This window comes from Diabrotica virgifera, chromosome 8, assembly GCF_917563875.1.
Source record: "Diabrotica virgifera virgifera chromosome 8, PGI_DIABVI_V3a".
NCBI lineage: Eukaryota > Metazoa > Arthropoda > Insecta > Coleoptera > Chrysomelidae > Diabrotica > Diabrotica virgifera.
In genome coordinates, this window is record NC_065450.1 from 97055983 (window position 1) to 97077361 (window position 21379).

General features: G+C 36.0%; 2 protein-coding genes across 2 annotated transcripts in view; both read right to left on the bottom strand.

Moving 5' to 3' along the window:
* Window positions 1–13230, bottom strand: part of LOC126890216 (mucin-6-like) — a 52817-nt gene extending 39587 nt beyond the window's left edge. The window contains exon 1 of the mRNA XM_050659070.1: window positions 13104–13230. Coding sequence (XP_050515027.1) covers window positions 13104–13173 — 70 coding nt within the window. The 5' untranslated portion in view covers window positions 13174–13230. The remainder of the gene's footprint in view (window positions 1–13103) is intronic.
* Window positions 13231–17688: 4458 nt separating this feature from the next.
* On the bottom strand, window positions 17689–19033 carry LOC126890217 (uncharacterized). Its single transcript, XM_050659071.1, has 2 exons — window positions 18627–19033; window positions 17689–18508 (listed from the first exon to the last, which is right to left on the bottom strand). Exons 1-2 carry the CDS (start codon window positions 19031–19033, stop codon window positions 17689–17691), a joined length of 1227 nt encoding a protein of 408 aa, XP_050515028.1.
* Window positions 19034–21379: the final 2346 nt, after the last annotated feature.

The following is a 21379-nucleotide window of genomic DNA, read 5'->3' on the forward strand; positions in this document are numbered from 1 at the left end:
ACTCTCTCTCCTCCATTGCCTTCATTACCTCGTTCCACTGCAGCGTATTGAATGCATTCCTAACATCGAACAACAACAAGGCTGCCCAACGGTGTTCATCCCCTCTATTTCGCAATGCGTCGAATACACTCACGATTGCATCAATTGTGCTTCTCCCTTTACTGAAACCAAACTGCCTCGGGGACAAGCCTCCCAACCTATCAATCATGCCATCGATACGTCCCCGCAGCATTCTTTCATACAGCTTACCGACGCACGGAAGAAGGCAGATGGGTCGATACTTTTCCCCAGCTTTGGAAGCAGTACCAACTTCGATGTCCTCCAAGGCTCAGGAAAGGTCTGTGCTTCCAGCAGTGCATTCATGTGCTCCAGAAGCCACGCGGCCCGTCCTAGACACCTCACCGCCTCAGGTGATATCTGATCCAAACCGGGGGACCTGCGCGTCTTGAGTGCGCCCAATGCCTCGACAAGTTCATCCATGGTAAAGGGTAAGCCCGCTCAGCTTCCTCGTCTCTCCGTACACCATGCCACCTGCCCGCGGGAAAGAGCTCTCGTGTTACCTCGAGCTTCTTATCCATAGGCATTTCATACGAGGGGTACGCATGAAACTTTTTCATGGCGATCCTGTATCCTTGACCCCAGACGTCCTCATCCAGTTTTTCACACAGTTCTCTCCAGTGCCTTCTTTTTTCTGCACGAATTTTCCTGTAGAGTTCCCTCTTCCGTAGGCGGTACTCATCCTCGATCTCCTCGATGACATCAGGATCGACTCCTGCTCTGCCCCTTGCTCTCGTTAGCCTTCTTCTCATGACTATACATTCATTTCTTTGTGTCTCGATGTCCGCGTTCCACCAGTAGAGCATCTTGTTTACATCTCGGCGACCCCTCCTGCTTCCCTCCATCGCTTCTTTAATTACCCTCTCCAGGTTTTCGACTGTCGGTGATTGACCCTGCATCATGCTAACTCTCGGTCAGGAGGTATACTCTACCCTAATTCTTCTCATTCTTAGGATCTTTTCGGCCGCGTCTTCGTCGACATCCATCACTGCACTCATCATCCCTCTTTCTCCACCCCGTGTCTCGGTCCAGGTTTTTACTATGTCACATGCCCGCTCTTTACCGGCTGCTTCCTCTGTGGCCTTTTGGATCACATCCTCTGTTGTGTTGGGTGGGATTTCTTGCATCAAGATTCTTCTCTTTACGACGCCCCCTTTTGCCACTACTCTCGACACACATGTGCTACCAGAGAGGAGTTTCTTCACTTCCTCCGCCATTTCCCTTCCTCCTCCCAGTTCCAGTGATATTCTTGATTTCTGGTCTGTCTGATCCTTTTTATGTCGATGGATTTTCTTCCTGTGAGGTTACTTTTCACTTCTGTCATAAGGTCCGCAAATGATTTTTCCTTGTTTTTGCTGATAAGTACTACTCCACATTGTTCTCTGGGCTTGGTGTTAATGTTTGCCCACCCTCTTCTGGATTTTTTGCCTAGGAGCGTGATCGTCACACCCCTTCCTCTTGCTGCCCACTCCAGGATTCTCCTCGATGTCTCAACTCCTAGTGATGTTGGCGTGTGAATTCCCACTCTTTCTTTTCCTAGCTCCTCCATCTTCTGTACCAGTTTCCTGCATGTCTTGAGGAACTTCACCGACTCGAGTTCTTCCTTCTTGTTTGGTAGAAGTTTGAATCCATATTTCTCCTTGTCAATCCACGTTCCATCTACATGAGCAGACATCGTGACTCTCACAGTTCCCAGGCCTCCATCCTCATCTACCTCCGCTGAAACACCTGGTAGGTCAGGAAACATACCTTTCACCGTTTCCATGGATTTTTTGTCCTCGTCGTTGTTGGTAACAAATACTGCCACGTCTGCTGCTATATCAGAGATGCCCCCTCTTTCACTTCAGTTCTTTGGAAGACTTCCTCCGGCCAGTCCTCATTTAAGAACTCTGTTATTTCCTCGTACTCGCATATTGCCATTTTTTCCGTGATGGCGTCCACCCTCCTTTTAATGGCTTCTGGGTTCTCTAGGTCCACTTGAACACCCATTGTCGCCATTTTCTTGACTTTCAAGGGCTCCATGTTCGTCTGCACACCTCTGGATGTCGTGCAAACAGACTTCCTTGGAACCTCTTCTTTCTTCTTGCTTTCCTCCAGTTCCTCGGTATAATCGAACAACCGGTTTCTCAGGTTGTCGACCTCCTGCTTTATGGCAACCCTTGTATTTGGCACCTCAACCATGAGTTTTTCAAGGGCCGCTACACTATCCTGGAGGCGTTCCAGCTTTGTTCTTGCATTACAGTTGGGTGTTTGCTCCTCTTCCTTCGACTCATCATCGGAACTGCTGTCAGAGCTGCTCGATTCCCCTTCTTCCCTTGCGTTTTCTTTCCTTTGACTCTTCGCTTTATTTTTTTCGTCCTTCTGTCTGTTCTCTTCTCCCTCTTTTTCTCTTCCTATTCTCTTTCTTTCTTCTTCTCTCTTGGTTTGCAGTTCCTCTCTTACTTCCCTTGTTTCCCTCTTACCTTCTCTTCCTTTTCCCTTGCTTCTGTTTGCGCTGGTTCTAGATCCGGGGTCTTCCTTTTCTTCCACTTCTCTTCTCCATCTTTTCTCCCCTTGATTCTCGTCCCTTTCTTTTTCCCCGCCTCTTCTATTTTCTTTTTCGCCCCCGCTGCTCTCTCTTCCGCCTTTTTTGTTTTTCTTTTTTTGTCCCATCTTCCTTCTCACGAGTTGGGTCGTGTTGATCTGTCCAGTGGGGCAGTGCGCCCTTGCCCCGCCAAGGCTGTTTTCCCCTCGGGTTCGCCATCTCCCTTAGGCATCGCTTGTAGCCCACTACGTTACCCCTGGGCCATGTACCCCTTCGGCACGATGCTGTTACAACTTGAGGTTGGGGTGGCGGTATACTAGGATGGTGCATAGCCGCAATCCCTATGCATATCCGTTTGTTTTCAGTGGTTTCCTCCACTGGTTTTTAAACCCGTGTTGAGCTGGTCCCCCCACTTGCAAAAATTAAAAAACAAATAGCCCTGATTTATGAGCTATTTATGAGCTCTCATATTCCGCAAACTAAAAATTTTGAGCTCGTTCCACTGAGCAGGAATTTAATACCCTAGTGGGGGGGGGCTGAGTCAGCCCCCCCCACTACTTAAAAATAGGAATATTGAATCGGTTTTTGCGGCAGAATTACGAGCTATTTATGAGCTCTTGAAATTATATAGTTTCGATTTTTGAGCTCATCCCCTTCACCCCCAAACAACCCTTTAATTGATTTAACTTAAGAGAAAGATGCTGAGAAAACTTAAAATATATCGTATTGCGGATATAATTCCTATAGCTTATATACTCTAAGAATAAACTATTAAATCAAGGGCATTTCGATTATTGAGCTACAACCCCTTCGCAAGAAAACCACCCTATCTTCCCGGCTTAAGAGAAAGTTGTACTTAAAATGCGTTAAACTAATTATTTGGCGACTACATATCATTTAATAATTTATAAGCTTCCAAATTACGCGCATTTAGATCAGTAAATTGCAATTTATTTTGTATAGTGCAGTCATTGAAGGTAAAAATCAACGATAACCTTCAATTTCGGTGAACCTTCATCGATTTTCACGAAAATTGGCCAGTGGTTAGAGGATACGTCAAGAAACAAAGGTGACATGGTACCACCTTGCACCTTTACCCTGAGGGTGGATACCGCCCCTTCTCCGGGGTGAAAATTATTTTATAAAAAATAACTGCACAAATCAATAAAAGAACAAATTAAAAGCAAAATTTATTATATAAAGTTAATAAAATAAGTCAATACTTTTTAAGTTTTTAAAGATCAAAGATTTTAATTATTTGTGAAAAAAAATGCATGTTTTGAAGAGGTTTTTTGTAAATCACTGAAAAACTGTAAGTTTTTACAAAAAAGTTAATAGTAGTTTAATTCGTATAGCTTATATTCTAAGAATAATCTCTAAAATCACGCGCCTTTCGATTATTGAACTACAACCCCTTCGCAAGAAAACCATCCCATATTCCCGGCTTAAGAGAGGGTTGTACTTAAAATAATTTAAATTAATTATTTGTCGACTATATATTGTTTAATAATTTATGAGCTCGCAAAATATACGCATCTCAATTATTGAATTGCCATTTTCTTTCTATAGTGCAGTCACTGAAGGTAAAAATCAACTATGACCTTCGATTTCGGTAAATTTCCATTCATTTTCACGAAAATTGGTGAGCGGATTTTGAATCAAAATTTTTGATATTATCAACTTTTTCTGGATCTTATTTTTGATGGGTATTTCTAAGTACTTTGACAAGTATTTAGTACCTAAGTGTTATAAATTGCATCTTTTTCCCGTTATTTAAGCTTGAACCCTTAGATTTGAACAGTCGCGGAAAAAAATATACATTTAATTACCAATAACTTACTTTAAATTAACATTAAAGGTTTTTCAAGTAAGCAATTTATTATATTTTTTATTAGCTTCAATTTTAGTGATGAAAACTTTTTTGTAAAAACTTACAGTTTTTGAGTCATTTATGAAAAATCGCTCTAAAGCATGCATTTTCTTTCCAAAAATTAAAATATTTGATCTTTAATAATTCAAAAAGTATTGATTTATTTTAATCACATTATGTAACAAATTTTGCTTAAAATTTGTCCCTCTCTCGATTTGTGGGGTTATTTTTAATAAAGTAATTTTCACTCCCGAGAAGGGGTGACATATACCCCAGGCTAAAACCCCAAGTTGTTATTGTCAATTCGTGAAAATAAATGGAGATTTACCGAAATCGAAGGTAATAGTTGATTTTTACCTTCAGTGACTGCACTATAGAAAGAAAATGGCAATTCAATAATTGAGATGCGTATATTTTGCAAGCTAATAAATTATTAAACGATATGTAGTCGCCAAATAATCAATTTAAATTATTTTAAGAACAACTCTCTCTTAAGCCGGGAAAATGGGGTCGTTTTCTTGCGAAGGGGTTGTAGCTATATAATCGAAAGGTGCGTGATTTAAGGGTTTATTCTTAGAATATAAGCTATACGAATTAAACTACTATTAACTTTTTTGTAAAAATTTACAGTTTTTCAGTGATTTACAAAAAACCTCTTCAAAACATGCATTTTTTTCACAAATAATTAAAATCTTTGATCTTTCATAACTTAAAAAGTATTGACTTATTTTATTACCTTTATATAATAAATTTTGCTTTTAATTTGTTCTTTTATTGATTTGTGCAGTTATTTTTTATAAAATAATTTTCACCCCGGAGAAGGGGCGGTATCCACCCTCAGGGTAAAGGCGCAAGGTGGTACCATGTCACCTTTGTTTCTTGACGTATCCTCTAACCACTGACCAATTTTCGTGAAAATCGATGAAGGTTCACCGAACTTGAAGGTAATCGTTGATTTTTATCTTCAGTGACTGCACTATACAAAATAAATTGCAATTTACTGATCTAAATGCGCGTAATTTGGAAGCTTATAAATTATTAAATGATATGTAGTCGCTAAATAATTAGTTTAACGCATTTTAAGTACAACTTTCTCTTATGCCGGGAAGATAGGGTGGTTTTCTTGCGAAGGGGTTGTAGCTCAATAATCGAAATGCCCTTGATTTAATAGTTTATTCTTAGAGTATATAAGCTATAGGAATTATATCCGCAATACGATATATTTTAAGTTTTCTCAGCATCTTTCTCTTAAGTTAAATCAATTAAAGGGTTGTTTGGGGGTGAAGGGGATGAGCTCAAAAATCGAAACTATATAATTTCAAGAGCTCATAAATAGCTCGTAATTCTGCCGCAAAAACCGATTCAATATTCCTATTTTTAAGTAGTGGGGGGGGCTGACTCAGCCCCCCCCCCCCACTAGGGTATTAAATTCCTGCTCAGTGGAACGAGCTCAAAATTTTTAGTTTGCGGAATATGAGAGCTCATAAATAGCTCATAAATCAGGGCTATTTGTTTTTTAATTTTTGCAAGTGGGGGGGGGGGGGCCAGCTCAACACGGGTGGTTTTTAAATTCGTGGAGGTTTTCTCCTCGGGTATAGGTATCTGGGCTGTTTAAATATTGTCATACAATATTTAAACAAGCGAAGAGCTTCACAATGTAAGAAAAAAATCAGATAACTAAATGTTTTTTAATTTTTTAAAATCATCAAAAATTTCAAATTTTTATAGATTTTGATTGACCTTGCGGGATCGGAAAATATCCGTTAAATGCGTAAAACAATTTCTTTTAGTACTCAATCATGCAAAGTGTAAATAAGTTTTACTATAGCAGTAAATAAAACGTGCTCGAAGGATAAATAAAAATTTAAAAAATAAAGGTAAAATTTCATTTTTTTTTCATAATCTTTAGGTCCGTTGCGGGATCGGAAGATAAAGTCCGATTTGAATAATTCTTTTTTTGTTTTTCTTGTAATTACCAATCGCAACTTTTCCGCACTATAGAGATACGGAATTATCAACTTGACTTTTTTCGCACCACCCTACTATACATACAATAAATACATAGATTCGAGTGATTTTAATTACATGAACATTTATATTTTATTGAGAATATTTATATTTCGTAGGTAGTTTATGGTGTGGAATATATCAGTTGGCGAGTTTAGTGCTTCATTCAGGCTACTCTTGAGTCCATGAAGTTGTCGTTCATGTTGATATTTTGGACAATCGAGTAGGATATGTTTCACTGACAGCTGACATTGGCAATATTGGCACATAGGAGGGTCTTCAGAAGCCATTAAATGTCCGTGGGTTAGTCTGGTATGCCCAATTCTTAGTCTTCTAAGTACTACGATTGATTTTCTGCAGATATTCGGCGGTGTAAAAGTACCAATATTCGGTTGAATTTCTTTCAGCTTCGAAGGCAGCTTATTCCAATGGGTTTGCCAGCAGTTGTCTGTTAAATGTTTAAAATGACGTTTTAGATCTTTGTCTATTTGGATACTTTCAGGATCACTGATTGATGATAGTGCTGATGTGGCTGCGGCGTCTGCTCTTTCATTTCCCTGAATACCTACATGGGATGGTACCCAGATGATTGTCGGAATGACTCCTTGAGAGGTCAGTAAGTTAATTGAGTCATGGATGGCTTTGACAATTGGATGTCTTGTGAAAATATTTTTTATGGAATTGATAGATGCTAAGGAGTCAGTGCAAATTGCTGGAGAGGCGTAATTAGATGATAAAGATTTTATTGCTCTTATAGACCCATCTTATAGACCCATCTCATTAACTTGTTGCATGTGCAAATTAATGGAAAAATTAATCAATAATAGACTTATCTGGTTTTCTGAAAAGCATAATATAATTAGCTCGGTTTAATCGGGATTCAGACCACAACGAAGCGCAATGGACAATTTAGTATTACTACAAAATCATATAACCGAGAATTTCAATAAGAAACATGATACATTTGTGGCAGCCTTCGATACTGAAAGCGTCTTCGACAATATTCCAAACAACGTAATATTACAGAGACTCATCGATAATAATAATATTACAGGCAATATTTATAGTCCTGTCGCCAGGGGGGGGGTACAACGGCCTTCTTAATTCAGATGGACTTACCCAAGTTTTTTTTATGTATTTTGACCCGTAGAACACGAATTTTTTGGGTAACAGTTGATCCGGATGTCGATAAGATTGTTATAAACAAAGAAGTTGAGGAATTACATAACAGCGATTTCTCGCAAAACAAAACATTTTTTTGTATTTTTTGGGTCATTCTAACCAAAAAATGTTCCTACAAGTTTTTTCGTACGATGCATAGTTTTCGAGATAAACGCGGTTGAACTTTCAAAAAATGGAAAAATTGCAATTTTTGAACCCGAATAACGTTTGAATAAAAAAGAAAATAGCAATCCTGCTTACCGCCTTTAAAAGTTTAAGTCAAATTATATCTGTTTTGAATATTTGCATTGCTAAAAATTTATTTTTTGATTGTTAAAAAAAGCTATAAACACATACTGTTTCCCGTGCCTAATACATGCGTTTTAATGCATGCTACTTACAAATAGCCCCGCTTGCACTTTTACCTCCTCTACGTACTCGTTCGATTTTAAATGAGAAATCATTGAAACATCACTCAAGCACTAGGTGTTTATAGCTTTGTTTTAACAATAAAATAATATATTTTTGGCCATACAAATAATTAAAACCGATATAATTTGACTTGAACTTTCAAATGCGGTAAACAGAATTGCTATTTTATTTTTTAATCAAAAGATTTTCGGGTTCAAAAATTCCAATTTTTCGATTTTTTGAAAGTTCAACCGCGTTTATCTCAAAAACTATGCATCCTACTAAAAAATTTGTAGGAACATTTTTTGGTTAAAATGTCCCAAAAAATTCAAAAAAATGTTTTGTTTTGCGAGAAATCGCTGTTATGTGATTCCTCAACTTCTTGGTTTATAACAATCTTATCGACATCCGGATCAACTGTTACCCAAAAAATTCATGTTCTACAGGTCAAAATACATAAAAAAAACTTGGGTAAGTCCATCTGAATACAGGAGGCCGTTGTACCCCCCCTGGCGACAGGACTATTACGCATTCATAGATAACTTTTTAAATCACCGTAAATTTAAAGTTAGAATAAATGGAAGTGAGTCGCATGTTCTCGAACAATTCAATGGTGTACCTCAAGGCTCTGTTTTAAGTCCAACTCTGCTCAACTTACGATTACCGATATTTCAAAACAAGTTAATCAACCGGTAAAAGCTCTACTGTACGCTGATGATCTACTTATTTACTGTAGTGGAGCAAGCATATCCAGTACATCAAATAGTATATAGGATTTTATTCAGTTTATCTCTATATTTTGGCTTTGTAGGTATATTACAAGAATAAAAAACCGCTAAACGCCGTAAAAATAAGTCGCACATACAATATTCCAGCTACAAAAGATCTGATATGAATATCACGTGGCGCGAAAGTGTATTTTCATTTTGATGCAAAATAAAATTCCAGTTTTATTTTAAAATATTTTTTCATAATATTTGCTAAAGTTGAAGTAAAACGCGCTACAAAAGAGTAACTTTGATACAGTTTGATTTTTGAAGCTCTTTTGTGGCGCGTTTACTTTAAGTTTAGCAAATATTATGAAAAAAATCTTTTAAAATAAAACTAGACTTTTATTTTGTATCAAAATGACAATACATTTTCGCGCCACGTAATATTCATATCAGATCTTTTGTAGCTGGAATATTGTATGCGCCACTCATTTTTACGGCGTTTATCGGTTTTATTCTTGTATCAGGAGTTTTTCAAAGTTATTTATAAATTAGATGTATGAAGTTGAATGTAATGTTTCTCGATTACACGTTAAGCTTTATACATGGTCGCCTTTGTCGCATTATCTCCCAACAATGATCTAGTGTACATCGAATGTACACTAGATTTTTTTTCTATTCGAAGTAGTTTAAAAAAAATATTGGGATGGCCGGTAAATGAACTCGGATTGCCCGTTGCCTCATCAAATTTAGCGTCGTAAACACTACAACTACATAAACCATTTCGGGGATAATGGTTAATTGGATTATACTTTTGTAGCTTAATAACTTCTAAACGGCTTAACCGATTTTGATCACTAAACATGAGTTTGAAACGTATTGACAAGTAGTATCCGATGCATCTAAGGTAAAGTATTATAACTGAAGGTGTTACAGGAATTATTGCGCTTGAAAACTGTTTTTCCCCATTGGAAATATATTTAATCAAACTTATCAAGCCTATAACTTAAAAATTCGAATTTTCCCGGATATGAGGTATACACCGTTAGATGCGCCTAGAGCCCTTCTACAAACGCTTAGTTATTGGCGCAATTCGTAGGTTGAAATTTTGAGTAACTGTCGAAAAACCAAAATTTTTAAAGTTTAGTTTTTCAGTTTTTCGGCTATACTGATCCTGACGGTTTAGACATGTTCTCTGTGTATATCTGATCCTGACGGTTTAGACACCATTTGAAAGCTTAACTCAACACTATTGATTTGGTGTATTTGCGGTTGCGGTCTTCTTGAACCGAAGATATATACCCCCAAAAGATATGCCATTTTGTACCTACCAAGTCCTATAATAGCTGGCTCATGGGTGGTCAAAAGTCACAAACTACACCGGTTCTGAATCGGACCTGGTCCCCTCTTCAAACACAGAAAAAAAAATTCAGATCGGTTTAATTTTTCCACATACATACATACATACATATCCACAAACATTTACTCTTTTTTAAATAGAAATCGAGTCATATTTCTGAGCTCGGTAACATTTAAATGGTATAACAGATTTTCAAAATTACACATGCGTTGGAAAGATAATGATCAGTACTATTAGTCCATTCTTTAACGGTAAAATATTGCAAAACCTCTGAATTTTAAAGAACCGCTTGGATTGACATGAAATTTGGCATACACACAGCTAACAAGTCAAAGAAAAAAAGTGATATTGTGCCGATATGTGCTTTTGCCCTGGGGGTGCCCCTCTTGGGGGTTAAAAAATATTCTTCCAAAGAAAGTCAGGAAATGGGTAAACTGGCTAATTTTAAGTAACTTTTGTTCTATAGAGTTTTTTCACTAAGTCAATACTTTTCGAGTTATTTGGCAGTGAATATGTTCATTTTTTCAACAAAATAACCACGCTTTTAGACGGTTTTTCGCAAATAACTCAAATAGTAAGTATTTTGTCGAAAAAGCATTCTTAGCAAAAATATAGCGTATAAAAAATTTTAAAAAATGGTGTATATATCACGTCTTTTTATTTAGCAGAAGCAGAGTTATAGCTAATGAAAAATAGGTTCATATTCGTCAAATTCCAAATGGAATACTTTAACGTGAAATAACCAAAAATGAAGCACATTTCGGGGAAAACTCATTACAACTTATTTAGTGTTTAAAAAAAGCTTGATTTTTGTTTTATAAAAAAAAATTCTAGCATCAAAATTAAACCAGTTACGCTCAAAATAAAGTTAGTCCCTTTTGGTTTTGGTAAAAAAATCGAGAAAATCACCCCCTTATTATTATCTTAAATGAACTTAATCGTAACGACTTCGCAAGTTTCTTGACTCGTGTATATATTGTTAATATGATCTGTAAGTTTCATCGGTTCAAAGTCCTTATTATTGAAAGGGCTGTAGTTAAAAGGGGTTGAACGAGTCACTGAGCACAAATGTATGCAAATTTAGAAACACGAAATCTTGATCAATTTTTGTCTAACAGAAAAACAAAAAAATACATGATATTCAGAAAAGGATCAATTTTTGTCTAACAGAAAAACAAAAAATACATGATATTCAGAAAAGCAAATATGACTTTTTTTTGTTTATCGAGATTTTTGGTATCTCTAACAATTTTTAAGTTATTTTGAAAAAAAGCATATTTTTCAAAATTTAAATTTTTAAAAATTTTACTTTGAAACCAAATTTTTTCAAAAATAAGCACTTTGAATCGATGAAACTTACAGATCATATAAACACAATATAAGTAAAATAATTTGTGGAGCGGCAACGATTAATTTCATTTAAGTTGCTAATTAGGGGGTGGTCTTCCCGATTTTTTTTGCAAAAACAAAAGGGACCAACTTTATTTTCAGCGTAACTTGCTTAAATTTAATGCTAAGAACTTTTTGTAAAAACAGAAATAAAGCTTTTTTTAAACACTTTAAAAAAGTTATAATGGGTTTTCCCCAAAAAGTGCTTAATTTTTTGGATATTTCACGTCGAAATATTCTATTTGAAATTTGGTGAATATGAATCTATTTTTCATTCGCTATAACTCTGGTTCTACGAGATCCAGAGACCTAACTCGTACACCATTTTTTTACTTTTCTATATGCTATATTTTTGCTAAGAACGTTTTTTTCGACAAAATACTTACTTTTTGAGTTATTTGCGAAAAACCGTCTAAAAATGTGGTTATTTTGTTGAAAAATGAACATATTCACTCGCAAATAACTCGAAAAGTGTTGGCTTGGCGAAAAAACTCTATAGAACAAAAGTTACTTAAAATTAGTCAGTTTACCCATTTCCGGACTTGTTTTGGAAATATATTTTTTCACCCCCAAGAGGGGGTGAAAGTCACCCCCAGGGCAAAAGCACACATCGGCACAATATCACGTTTTTTCTTTGACATGTAAGCTATGCGCATGCCAAATTTCATGTCAATCCAAGCGGTTCTTTAAAATTTAGAGCAAAAACCGTGAAAGAATGGACTATATCACAAGCCGTAAAGGTCGGACTTAAATTTTCGAAATTTTTGGGAGTTTTGTGGACGAGAACGAAAAACAGACCCTAAATAGGAAAGGCCATAAAATCCACACCTTTGGACCAAAATGGATGGTTGACATATGGATGGGTGAGTATTTTCCTGAACTTTAAGGTGGAATTTGGCCCAATTTTCAATTCAGTCAGATTTAGAAAATCGAAAATTTCGTGTATATATAGTGTCGCGTGTAGGGGGGTTGTGCGCCACTGGCAAGAACTGCCGTTCTCTTGGGATAATGTTTATTTACTGGTATATATTAAAGTTTGTCCTGGAGTGTGTGTATTTATATCAAGATCAACCATAACCGGTATAACTATAGCCGGTAACATATATTTCAAAAATCTGACGATTTGAGCGGGGCATAAGGAAATGGGCGAGTCACAAAATTTCACAAAAAAAAAGAGAATATTTCGCGAAATGATCGTCAGATCGAAAAACTAAAAAATACGTGTTTAATATTTTTCAAAAATCTATCGAATGATACCAAACACGACCCCTCACGGAGAGTATTAAAAAAAACTCATTACAAGACGCTATTTTTAAGGAGCTCTAGCTCCCTTAGGAAGCATTTTCGGACTAGGTGAATTGAGTTAAATTGTCTTAAAATTGTCAGAGGAATCTCCGGTCTTCGTTTGTCAGGAGAGTTTCTGTATAAAAATTGTTTTAACTATCTTTAGAGAGTTTTGTCAGAATCAGAGGCAGATAAATAGTTTTTAGAACAGAGTCAAATATAAGGCGATGCAAGAAAATGCATGTATTAATATTATGCAGTTCTGAATATCAGAAAACAAACTTGACACAAGTTTAGATATGTATAGAAATTAAATCTAAGCAAACTTACATGAGGGCCATATTATGGTACCAAAAGAACCGATTACAAAACTACTACACAATACAAATATTGTATGCATTTTAGAATAGATTTATTTTTACTAGACGTATGCAACTACTGTTTAACTAAATATCTTATTTACTATTGTTTAATTAGAAAACATGATTTTTCTTTTTATACATAATGGTAATCAAGCGTACGTGTCAAAAATTTCATATTTTATATGTTGTAATTTATTTTCAGCAATTTACTCGTGTGAATATGTTACCATATTTTTCCCAGAATTAATTAAACTTATTTAATTACTATTAGTCACACATTTTAGTTTGAGCTAATACTTAATTAATACTTTTTGTTTAATAACTTACGAACTTACAATTAAGCACAAGCAGTGAGTTTTAATAAATATCAAGACTGTCTTGAGTGGTTCGATATCAATTTATTTTGATACATAACCGAACTCACAATCAAATGGACAATCAAAAAGATGAATGAAAATAAGAATGAGACCTCTACCATTGAAACAAATGATAAATAAAGTAGACGAAAGGGACTCTGCAATAAGCAGTCACCTCCCGTCAATTCATCTAGGTAAAAATTCCAACGAAAGTTGATTCCGTGTACTCACAATATGAGTCAACTGGGAGAAAATGAAAGACAGTCTATATTTTCTTCCGGTTCAGAGGCGACCATTATCCCCGTACGTACGTTTCACCCTCTCAGGGATCTTCAAAGAGGCTATGGGGTCTATTCTAAATCGAGAAGAAAACAAACTGTCTATTTAAGCAGAATTATAAAAATAATTCTCATTTATTTTTTTTTCATTTTCTTTTCATTTTTTCCAAACCAAAAATTATGAACATATTGTATTTTTGTAGCAAACTCTCGATATGTCTATTAACAAACAATCTATTGACAATGTCGAATCCTAGACGTCATTGCATTAGTTAAAAATTGCCAAATAAATGAATTTCATTGTAAATTTCATAACCTGCAGTATGTTTTTTTCGATGGACCTTTTTTAATATAAACAAATATACTAGTAGGGGAGAATTGGATGTTAAATATGCAGTTACTAAAGCCTCATGGGGACCTATTGGGTTGTGAAGATTAGATCCTAAAACCAAAAAAAGTTTTGAGTTTTTCATTTAGTGGGGAGTTTCCATTTTTAATTTAGTTTTCCATTTTCAAAAATCGTTTTTTTCTACTATAACGCCACCTATCCATAATTCTAACAAATGTCTTGAATAAAAGTTACTTATTTTTACGTAAGTAATTCAACTCTGCAATAAAATGGGGGTTTCCTATTTAAGATTTTAAAGTAATCCCTCATCCCAACTCCGTGGGGGGTCGTGATCGACCACGTATTTTTCAGTTTTTCGATTTGATGTTAATTTTGCGAAATATTAGCTTTTTTTGCGAAACTTTGTAACTCGCCCATTTCCTTACGCCCCTCTCAAATCCTCAGATTTTTGAAATATACACTGTCCTTCATGTACTTACCTTATCTTAAAAGGAAACATCAGCGCGCGGAAAACGCGTTCCATGATTGCAGCTTTAATTTTGAATGCTTTGTCGAGATATTTCACACATATTATATTGTGTATAATCGTAAGTATCTAAATAATGGCGGTACAGAGCCCAATTTGAGAAATATGTTAGTAGGTGGAAATTACTCTACCGGGTGGCGAATTGGAAAACGGGGCATGGGAAACTCAATGTAAAATTCTAAACTCTTGAATTCGTGCTTTCCTAATTATTTTACATCAAAAGACATTGGAAACTATTTGTAGAGGATTGAAATCTGTATTGAAAACAACTGTTAAAATTGTTCTACGAATTAAACATATTCCAAAATTTTGTAAAAATGTAATACATTTTTCAGTTTTTCAGCCCAAAATTGGGTCACACACAGTGCAATAATGTGTCACAATGAAGTTATTATTTTCACATGGTTGAATTGTCAATATTTTTATTTTATCATTATTTATTGTTTAAAAACAATACAGTAGGTAAGATACCCTCATTTGCGGAGAAAGTATTATAAATGAAGGTTTTTTATTCAGTCAATGGTGTAAACACTCTCAGTTAAATAGTAACGTGTGGCCTAACTTTTACACACATACCTACTAGTCTAAGAGCTGGGAGCGGATTTTGTGCGTGATAAGTAATATGGAAGAACTATACGGGGATATGTTGAATTAGTTGTGTACATGACTTTCACCAACGGCCGGAAACCAGAGTTGGGGCCGAGGGTAGTTATAAGGGGTCAAAATCGCGGATTTTATTATTTTTTTTATGACGCTCATGATCGAGATAGTGCACCAAAATTTGGGAATAAGTAAGTCATGACGTACCTAAGTAAAATCTCTAGTGGCTCAACGCTGCGTGGCCGACAAAGGGGTGGGGGTAGGTGTGAATATAAAAAATATAACGGGTTTTTTGCAACGTTCGTGATTGAGATAATGCACCAAAATTTGGGTATAAGTAGACCATGACATAAATAATTAAAATCCCCAGAGCCGGAAACCAGAGTGGGGAAGGAAGGTAGTTATAAGGGGTCAAAGTTCCGTTTTTTATTATTTTTTTTGTGACGCTCATGATCGAGATAGCCCGCCAAAATTTGGGAATAAGTAGGTCATGACGTAACTATGGTAAAACCATGTTTTGAAGACGGTGACTCATTTTCACTTCCCCTTCGATAATCGTCTAAGTAGTATACGAGGTGAAGTTTAAATATTGTGGTTTACAAGACTTAGGGCTAGTAGTTTCTGTCCCGATTAAACCTTAGTTAAAGGAATTTTGTCATGCAAAGTTTCGCTAAACGGGGTTTAATCGAGACAGAAAGTACAGGCCCTTAAAAACCGACTTTAACTGCTTGAAAATCTTTTAATTGCTCCTCTTATCAAAGGTAAAGTTAGCCAACTGTAGTGTCAACTACAGAACGCGTGTTATTTTTAAGTAAATAATTTGTTGCATAATTGGTAACCCAAAAATTCAGGTAAATCCTGAAATTTCAGTAGCTACCCTTTAATCAGTGGCGTATCCCCATAGACATATTTAGTATGTCTACCCTTAGAATAATGTATTATGTTGTAGATACTGTGTAACTCTTAAAAAATGAATTTGTGTGGCCAATAAAGAGTACAGTTGTCACTTTCATAGAACAATAGTCACTTATCTTATTTACATCTACTGACTACTTATAGAGTGCGGTTGCAATTTTAAAAATACTAATTTATATAAATATTATTCTAAAGTAAAAGGAACCACATAACAAACTAATTACTTTAAGATAAAATGACTCCAGCTTAGAGGCAACCGAATTTGTGATTTTTTTAATTATAAAAGCCTTAAGGGTATAGGCGCAAAATATCGCCTATCAAAATATTCAATGTGTTTTACTGAGAAAACTAATAAGTATTTTTGAAAAATTTAAACACATAATGAAAGATTACGTTATTACCGAGGGCCGAAAGTTCCTGAAAACTTCTATAATGTTGATTAATAAGTTAGAGGGGTCGAAAAAAAAAAAGAAAATTTAGTGTGACTTTTAATTTCAAATATCTCATTCAAAAGAAACTTTTGGGTTATTCTAAGGGACTTTCAGCCCTCGGTAATAAAGCAATCTTTCATTCTGCATTTACATTTTTTAAAAATACTTATTAGTTTTCTCAGAAATCGAAAAAAAATGAATACATTTACAACACATTGAACATTTTGACATGCGAGATTTTGCGCTCATGCCTTTAAGATGTTTTAACTTTCAGGTATTTTATTTTGTTTTATGAATTTAATCAATAAAATTTTTAGTGTTTCTAGAAGTAATCAATTTATGATAAGAGAAATACGCTTATTATACAATCAATTATTCACAACTGAACTAACTTTTTAATAATCTCAAGACGTGGAGTTAAAACCTCTTCAATTAACTTGTTTCCACACCACCCATGGGGTAAAGTTATCGGTGCGTTTTTTTTGTATGTGGTATCCCCAATAGGCCTAATCCACAATGTAATATTCAATCAGAGTCATGAATCTAAAAGATATTGTATTACTATAAGAGTAATAGGTTGTTTTACAACACTAGTAAATGCGACTAGTTTAATTTTAACAGCACATATGTATCTCATCTATCTAGCTATAGAAAGCTCGAAGCAGTATGGATGATAAAGGCAAAATTTACAACACAGTCATCAGACCAATAATTACCTACGCGGAAAAAACACGACCTGATACAGACAGGACAAAAAGAATGCTAGAAACAGCAGATATAAAAACCCTTCGAAAAATTGATGGTAAGACACTATGAGTTAGAGCTAAAAGAGCTAGAGAGGGTTAGTGCAGATATATGACGGAGATGCAAGGCGGATAACAATAACAACTGGGTAAAAAACAGGTAAAATGGAACGACCACATAAGCCGAATGACAACAAATATAGTAGTAAGGACGGCGAGAGACGGTTCACTAATAGGAAGACGATCAGTGTGAAGACCATGAAAATAATGGAATGACAACTTACTGGAGGCATATTGAAAAACAGACAAAGAAGAAGAAGAATAAGATATGTACCTCATAATTTTGCAAATCATCTTACTCCATTGATTCTGCAGAACTGTCTGAATCATTTGATCCTAATTGTATTATCACAGGCTCAATAACATTATCCACCATGCCGTCCAACCTCCACATATCGTCTTCTACTTTAATGACATGGCTTATCGCATTCTTCCAATCAGTTGAATTAATACTGTCCAAACTGGCTTGCAAGAGACGCTGGACATCACTAATTTTATATGTGACATTTTCCCGAGCCACATATCCTTTCATTTGTGCCCAAATTAATTCTATTGGGTTCAATTCACAATGATAAGGCGGTAGTCGTAAGATGGTAATGCCATGAAGTCTAGCCATTGTATCTACAGCATGCTGACGATATGTACCACGATGTTGTTTAATAATACCAATAAGCTCTAATTTAACCATATCCTCGCCGTATGGAATTGATTTTTCCCTCAACCAATGTTGCAAAACTGCTTTTTTGTCACTCATAGTAGGAATTCGTTCAACAAGTCGACTATGGTAGGGTGCATTGTCTAATACGACCACTGAGTTAGGTTCGAGATGCTGAAGAACGTTTTCGAACCATCTTTCAAAGCATACGGCGTCCATGTCCTCGTGATAGTCGCCAGTTTTCTTTGATATAAAAACGAGAGCATTATTTTCAAGAAAACCTGTATCGCTACCGATATGAGCTACAATAAGACGTTGACCTTTGCCTGATGGTGCTCGTAAGCCTGTAGATAAGCCTTCTATAAATGCTTGACGAGGAGTTCTTATAGTTGTATCGTGCCAAATTTTTGAAACCGTATGCCCGGCATTAATCCAAGTTTCATCAAGGTAGTATATTTTTCTTTTGGAAACACGATAATTCCTAATAGAGCGCAGATATCTTCGTCGCCATGATACAATTTCCTCTTTATTCTATTAGGATTGATTTCCGACACCGTTTCATGTAACGAAAATTTAACTTATGCAAAACTTTTCTTAGAGTTTCACGGCCCATTTGAGGAATCATGTCGTTCTCCTGCAACTTAACCTTAACACTTTTGATAGTTGGAAGCTTATTTTCTAAAAAGAACGTATGTACAGTTCTCCGGATTATACTCATTTGCGATTCACTTAAATGAAAAGATCTTCGTCCACGCTGGCGAGTTTTTGGCGCACTTAAAGTTTCTGTGCTTTTTAATTCACGCACAATTCTTTCAACTGTGGTGGCTGACACTCCTGTTAAGAACGAACAGCGATCTACAGCTTCCGTTGTAGGATGTGTTTTCTTAAGCCCATCATATACTTTCCACACGATTTGTTTCTCAGCTTTTGACAGTGGTTTGTGTCGATGAGACTGTGTCGTACTTGTGCCAGCAGCCGCATCCATTTTTATTCTATAAAGACAAAAATATACTTTCATTAATCTTGCCGAGTTTTGTTATTATTACATGTTTTAATTTCTCTGTTTAACAACGTCTATGAAATGTCAATTAACGTATTTTTATTATTGAATGTTGCTTTATTACCCAGGAAATTTGATCAAAAATTGAAAAGCCATAATGAACAATATTTCTTACCTTGACTTGAATCAAGCGACAAAATTTTTTAACACTCTCTGGGCCCCTTTTAGAATTATTTGTCGGCCCCTGCTCTATACGCTTTTCGAAATTTTCTTTATTTTCAAAATGAATTATTGATAATACAATCATTAATAATTGTTGACTTTTTTGATTAAAAATAATAAGTATTACTTAATGGTTTTGCTTTATTACAATGTAATAATTAATTCTTGATTTTTTGATTAGAAATCTAATTCTTAATCGTTTTGTATTAAATTTTACAATGCGTTTAATGTGTTTACTTGTCATTTCATGATTTAATTTAAGACAAGAAGTATTTTAAATCAATAAATCTAAATTTCACAACTAACTGTATAATGTACTCACCTAGAAATAACGAAATATCTGTATGACAATAATAATAGAGTTCTATAACTACGCTTTCCGGTGGAAAATTTCCACTATTCACTAAATGCAACAAAAAGTCAAACGCTCACTGTTCACTACAGTTAGTACGCTACTGATACTTCTCAAATTTGCGGCTTAGAAATCCCTCCGGATGTATTAGTCACCGTCTTCAATTTTCGGTTTTAGTATAAGTAAAATCTCCAGGAGTGGAACGCTGCGTGGTCGCCAAAGGGGTGGGGCAGGGGTGAATATAAAAAAATGTAAGGGGTTTTTTGCGACGTTCGTGATTGAGATAGTGCACCAAAATTTGGGAATAAGTAGACCATGACATAACTAAGTAATATCCCCAGAGGCGGAAACCAGAGTAGCGGACGAGGGTAGTTATAAGGGGTAAAAGTCGCGGTTTTTATTATTTTTTTTGTGGCGCTCATGATGGAGATAGTGCACCAAAATTTGGGAGTAAGTAGGTTATGACGTAACTAAGTAAAATCTTCAGGGGCGGAACGCTGCTTGGGGTAAAAAGGGGTGGTAGGCACGGGTGAGTATAAAAATATATGGGGTTTTTTTTGCCGTGCACCAAAATTTGGAAATAAGTAGATCATGACATTACTAAGTAAAATCTCCAGGGGCGGAACGCTGCGTGGGGGACAAATGTTGTGCCGGGTCACAAAAAAAAATAATACACACTGCCACTTTGACCCCTTAAAACTACCCTCATCCCCAACTCTGGTTTCCGGCTCTGGGGATTTTACTTAGCTAAGTCATGGTCTACTTATTCCCAAATTTTGCTGCACTATCTCAATCTAGCACGTCGCAAAAAACCCCTTATATTTTTTATATTCACACCTAGCCCCACCCCTATATCGGCCACGCAGCGTTCCACCCCTGGATATTGTACTTAGTTACCTCATGACCTACTTATTCCCAAATTTTGGTGCACTATCTCGATCATGAGCGTCACAAAAAAAATATAAAAGGGGCGATTTTTACCCCTTATAACTACCCTCATGCCCAACTCTGGTTTCCGGCTCTGTGGATTTTACTTAGTTAGGTCATGGTCTACTTATTCCCAAATTTTGGTGCACTCTGTCAATCACGAACGTCGCAAAAAAACCCCTTATATTTTTTGTATTCCCCCTTCCCCACCCCTTTGTCGGCCACGCAGAATGCCACCCCTGGAGATTTTACTTAGTTACGTCATGACCTACTTATTCCCAAATTTTGGTGCACTATCTCGATCATGAGCGTCACAAAAAAAATAATAAAAGGGGCGATTTTGACCCCTTATAACTACCCTCATCCCCAACTCTGGTTTCCGGCTCTGGGGATTTTACTTAGTAATGTCATGATCTACTTATTCCCAAATTTTGGTCCACTATCTCAATCACGAACGTCGCAAAAAACCCTTTATATTTTTTATATTCACCCCTACCACCACCCCGTTGTCGGCTACGCAGCGTTCCGCCCCTAGAGATTTTACTTAGTTACGTCATGACCTACTTATTCCCAAATTTTGGTGCACTATCTCGGTCATGAGCGTCATAAAAAAATAATAAAATCCGCGATTTTGACCCCTATAACTACCCTCGGCCCCAACTCTGGTTTCCGGCCGTTGGTGAAACTCATGTACACAACTAATTCAACATATCCCCGTATAGTTTTTCCATATTACTTATCACGCACAAAATCCGCTTCTATCTCTCCGACTATACTGTGGCAAATGTATTATATTTTTCAAAATTTTGGAATGCGTTTAAATCGTAGAA

Bases quoted from the DNA above. Each gene is read 5' to 3' on its own strand.
- LOC126890217 (XM_050659071.1), bottom strand. From the start codon at position 19,033: ATGGATGCGGCTGCTGGCACAAGTACGACACAGTCTCATCGACACAAA. The intron at 18,509-18,626 runs GTTAAATTTTCG...TGTTTCCAAAAG, and splicing joins CTAAGAAAAGTTTTGCATAA to AAAAATATACTACCTTGATG.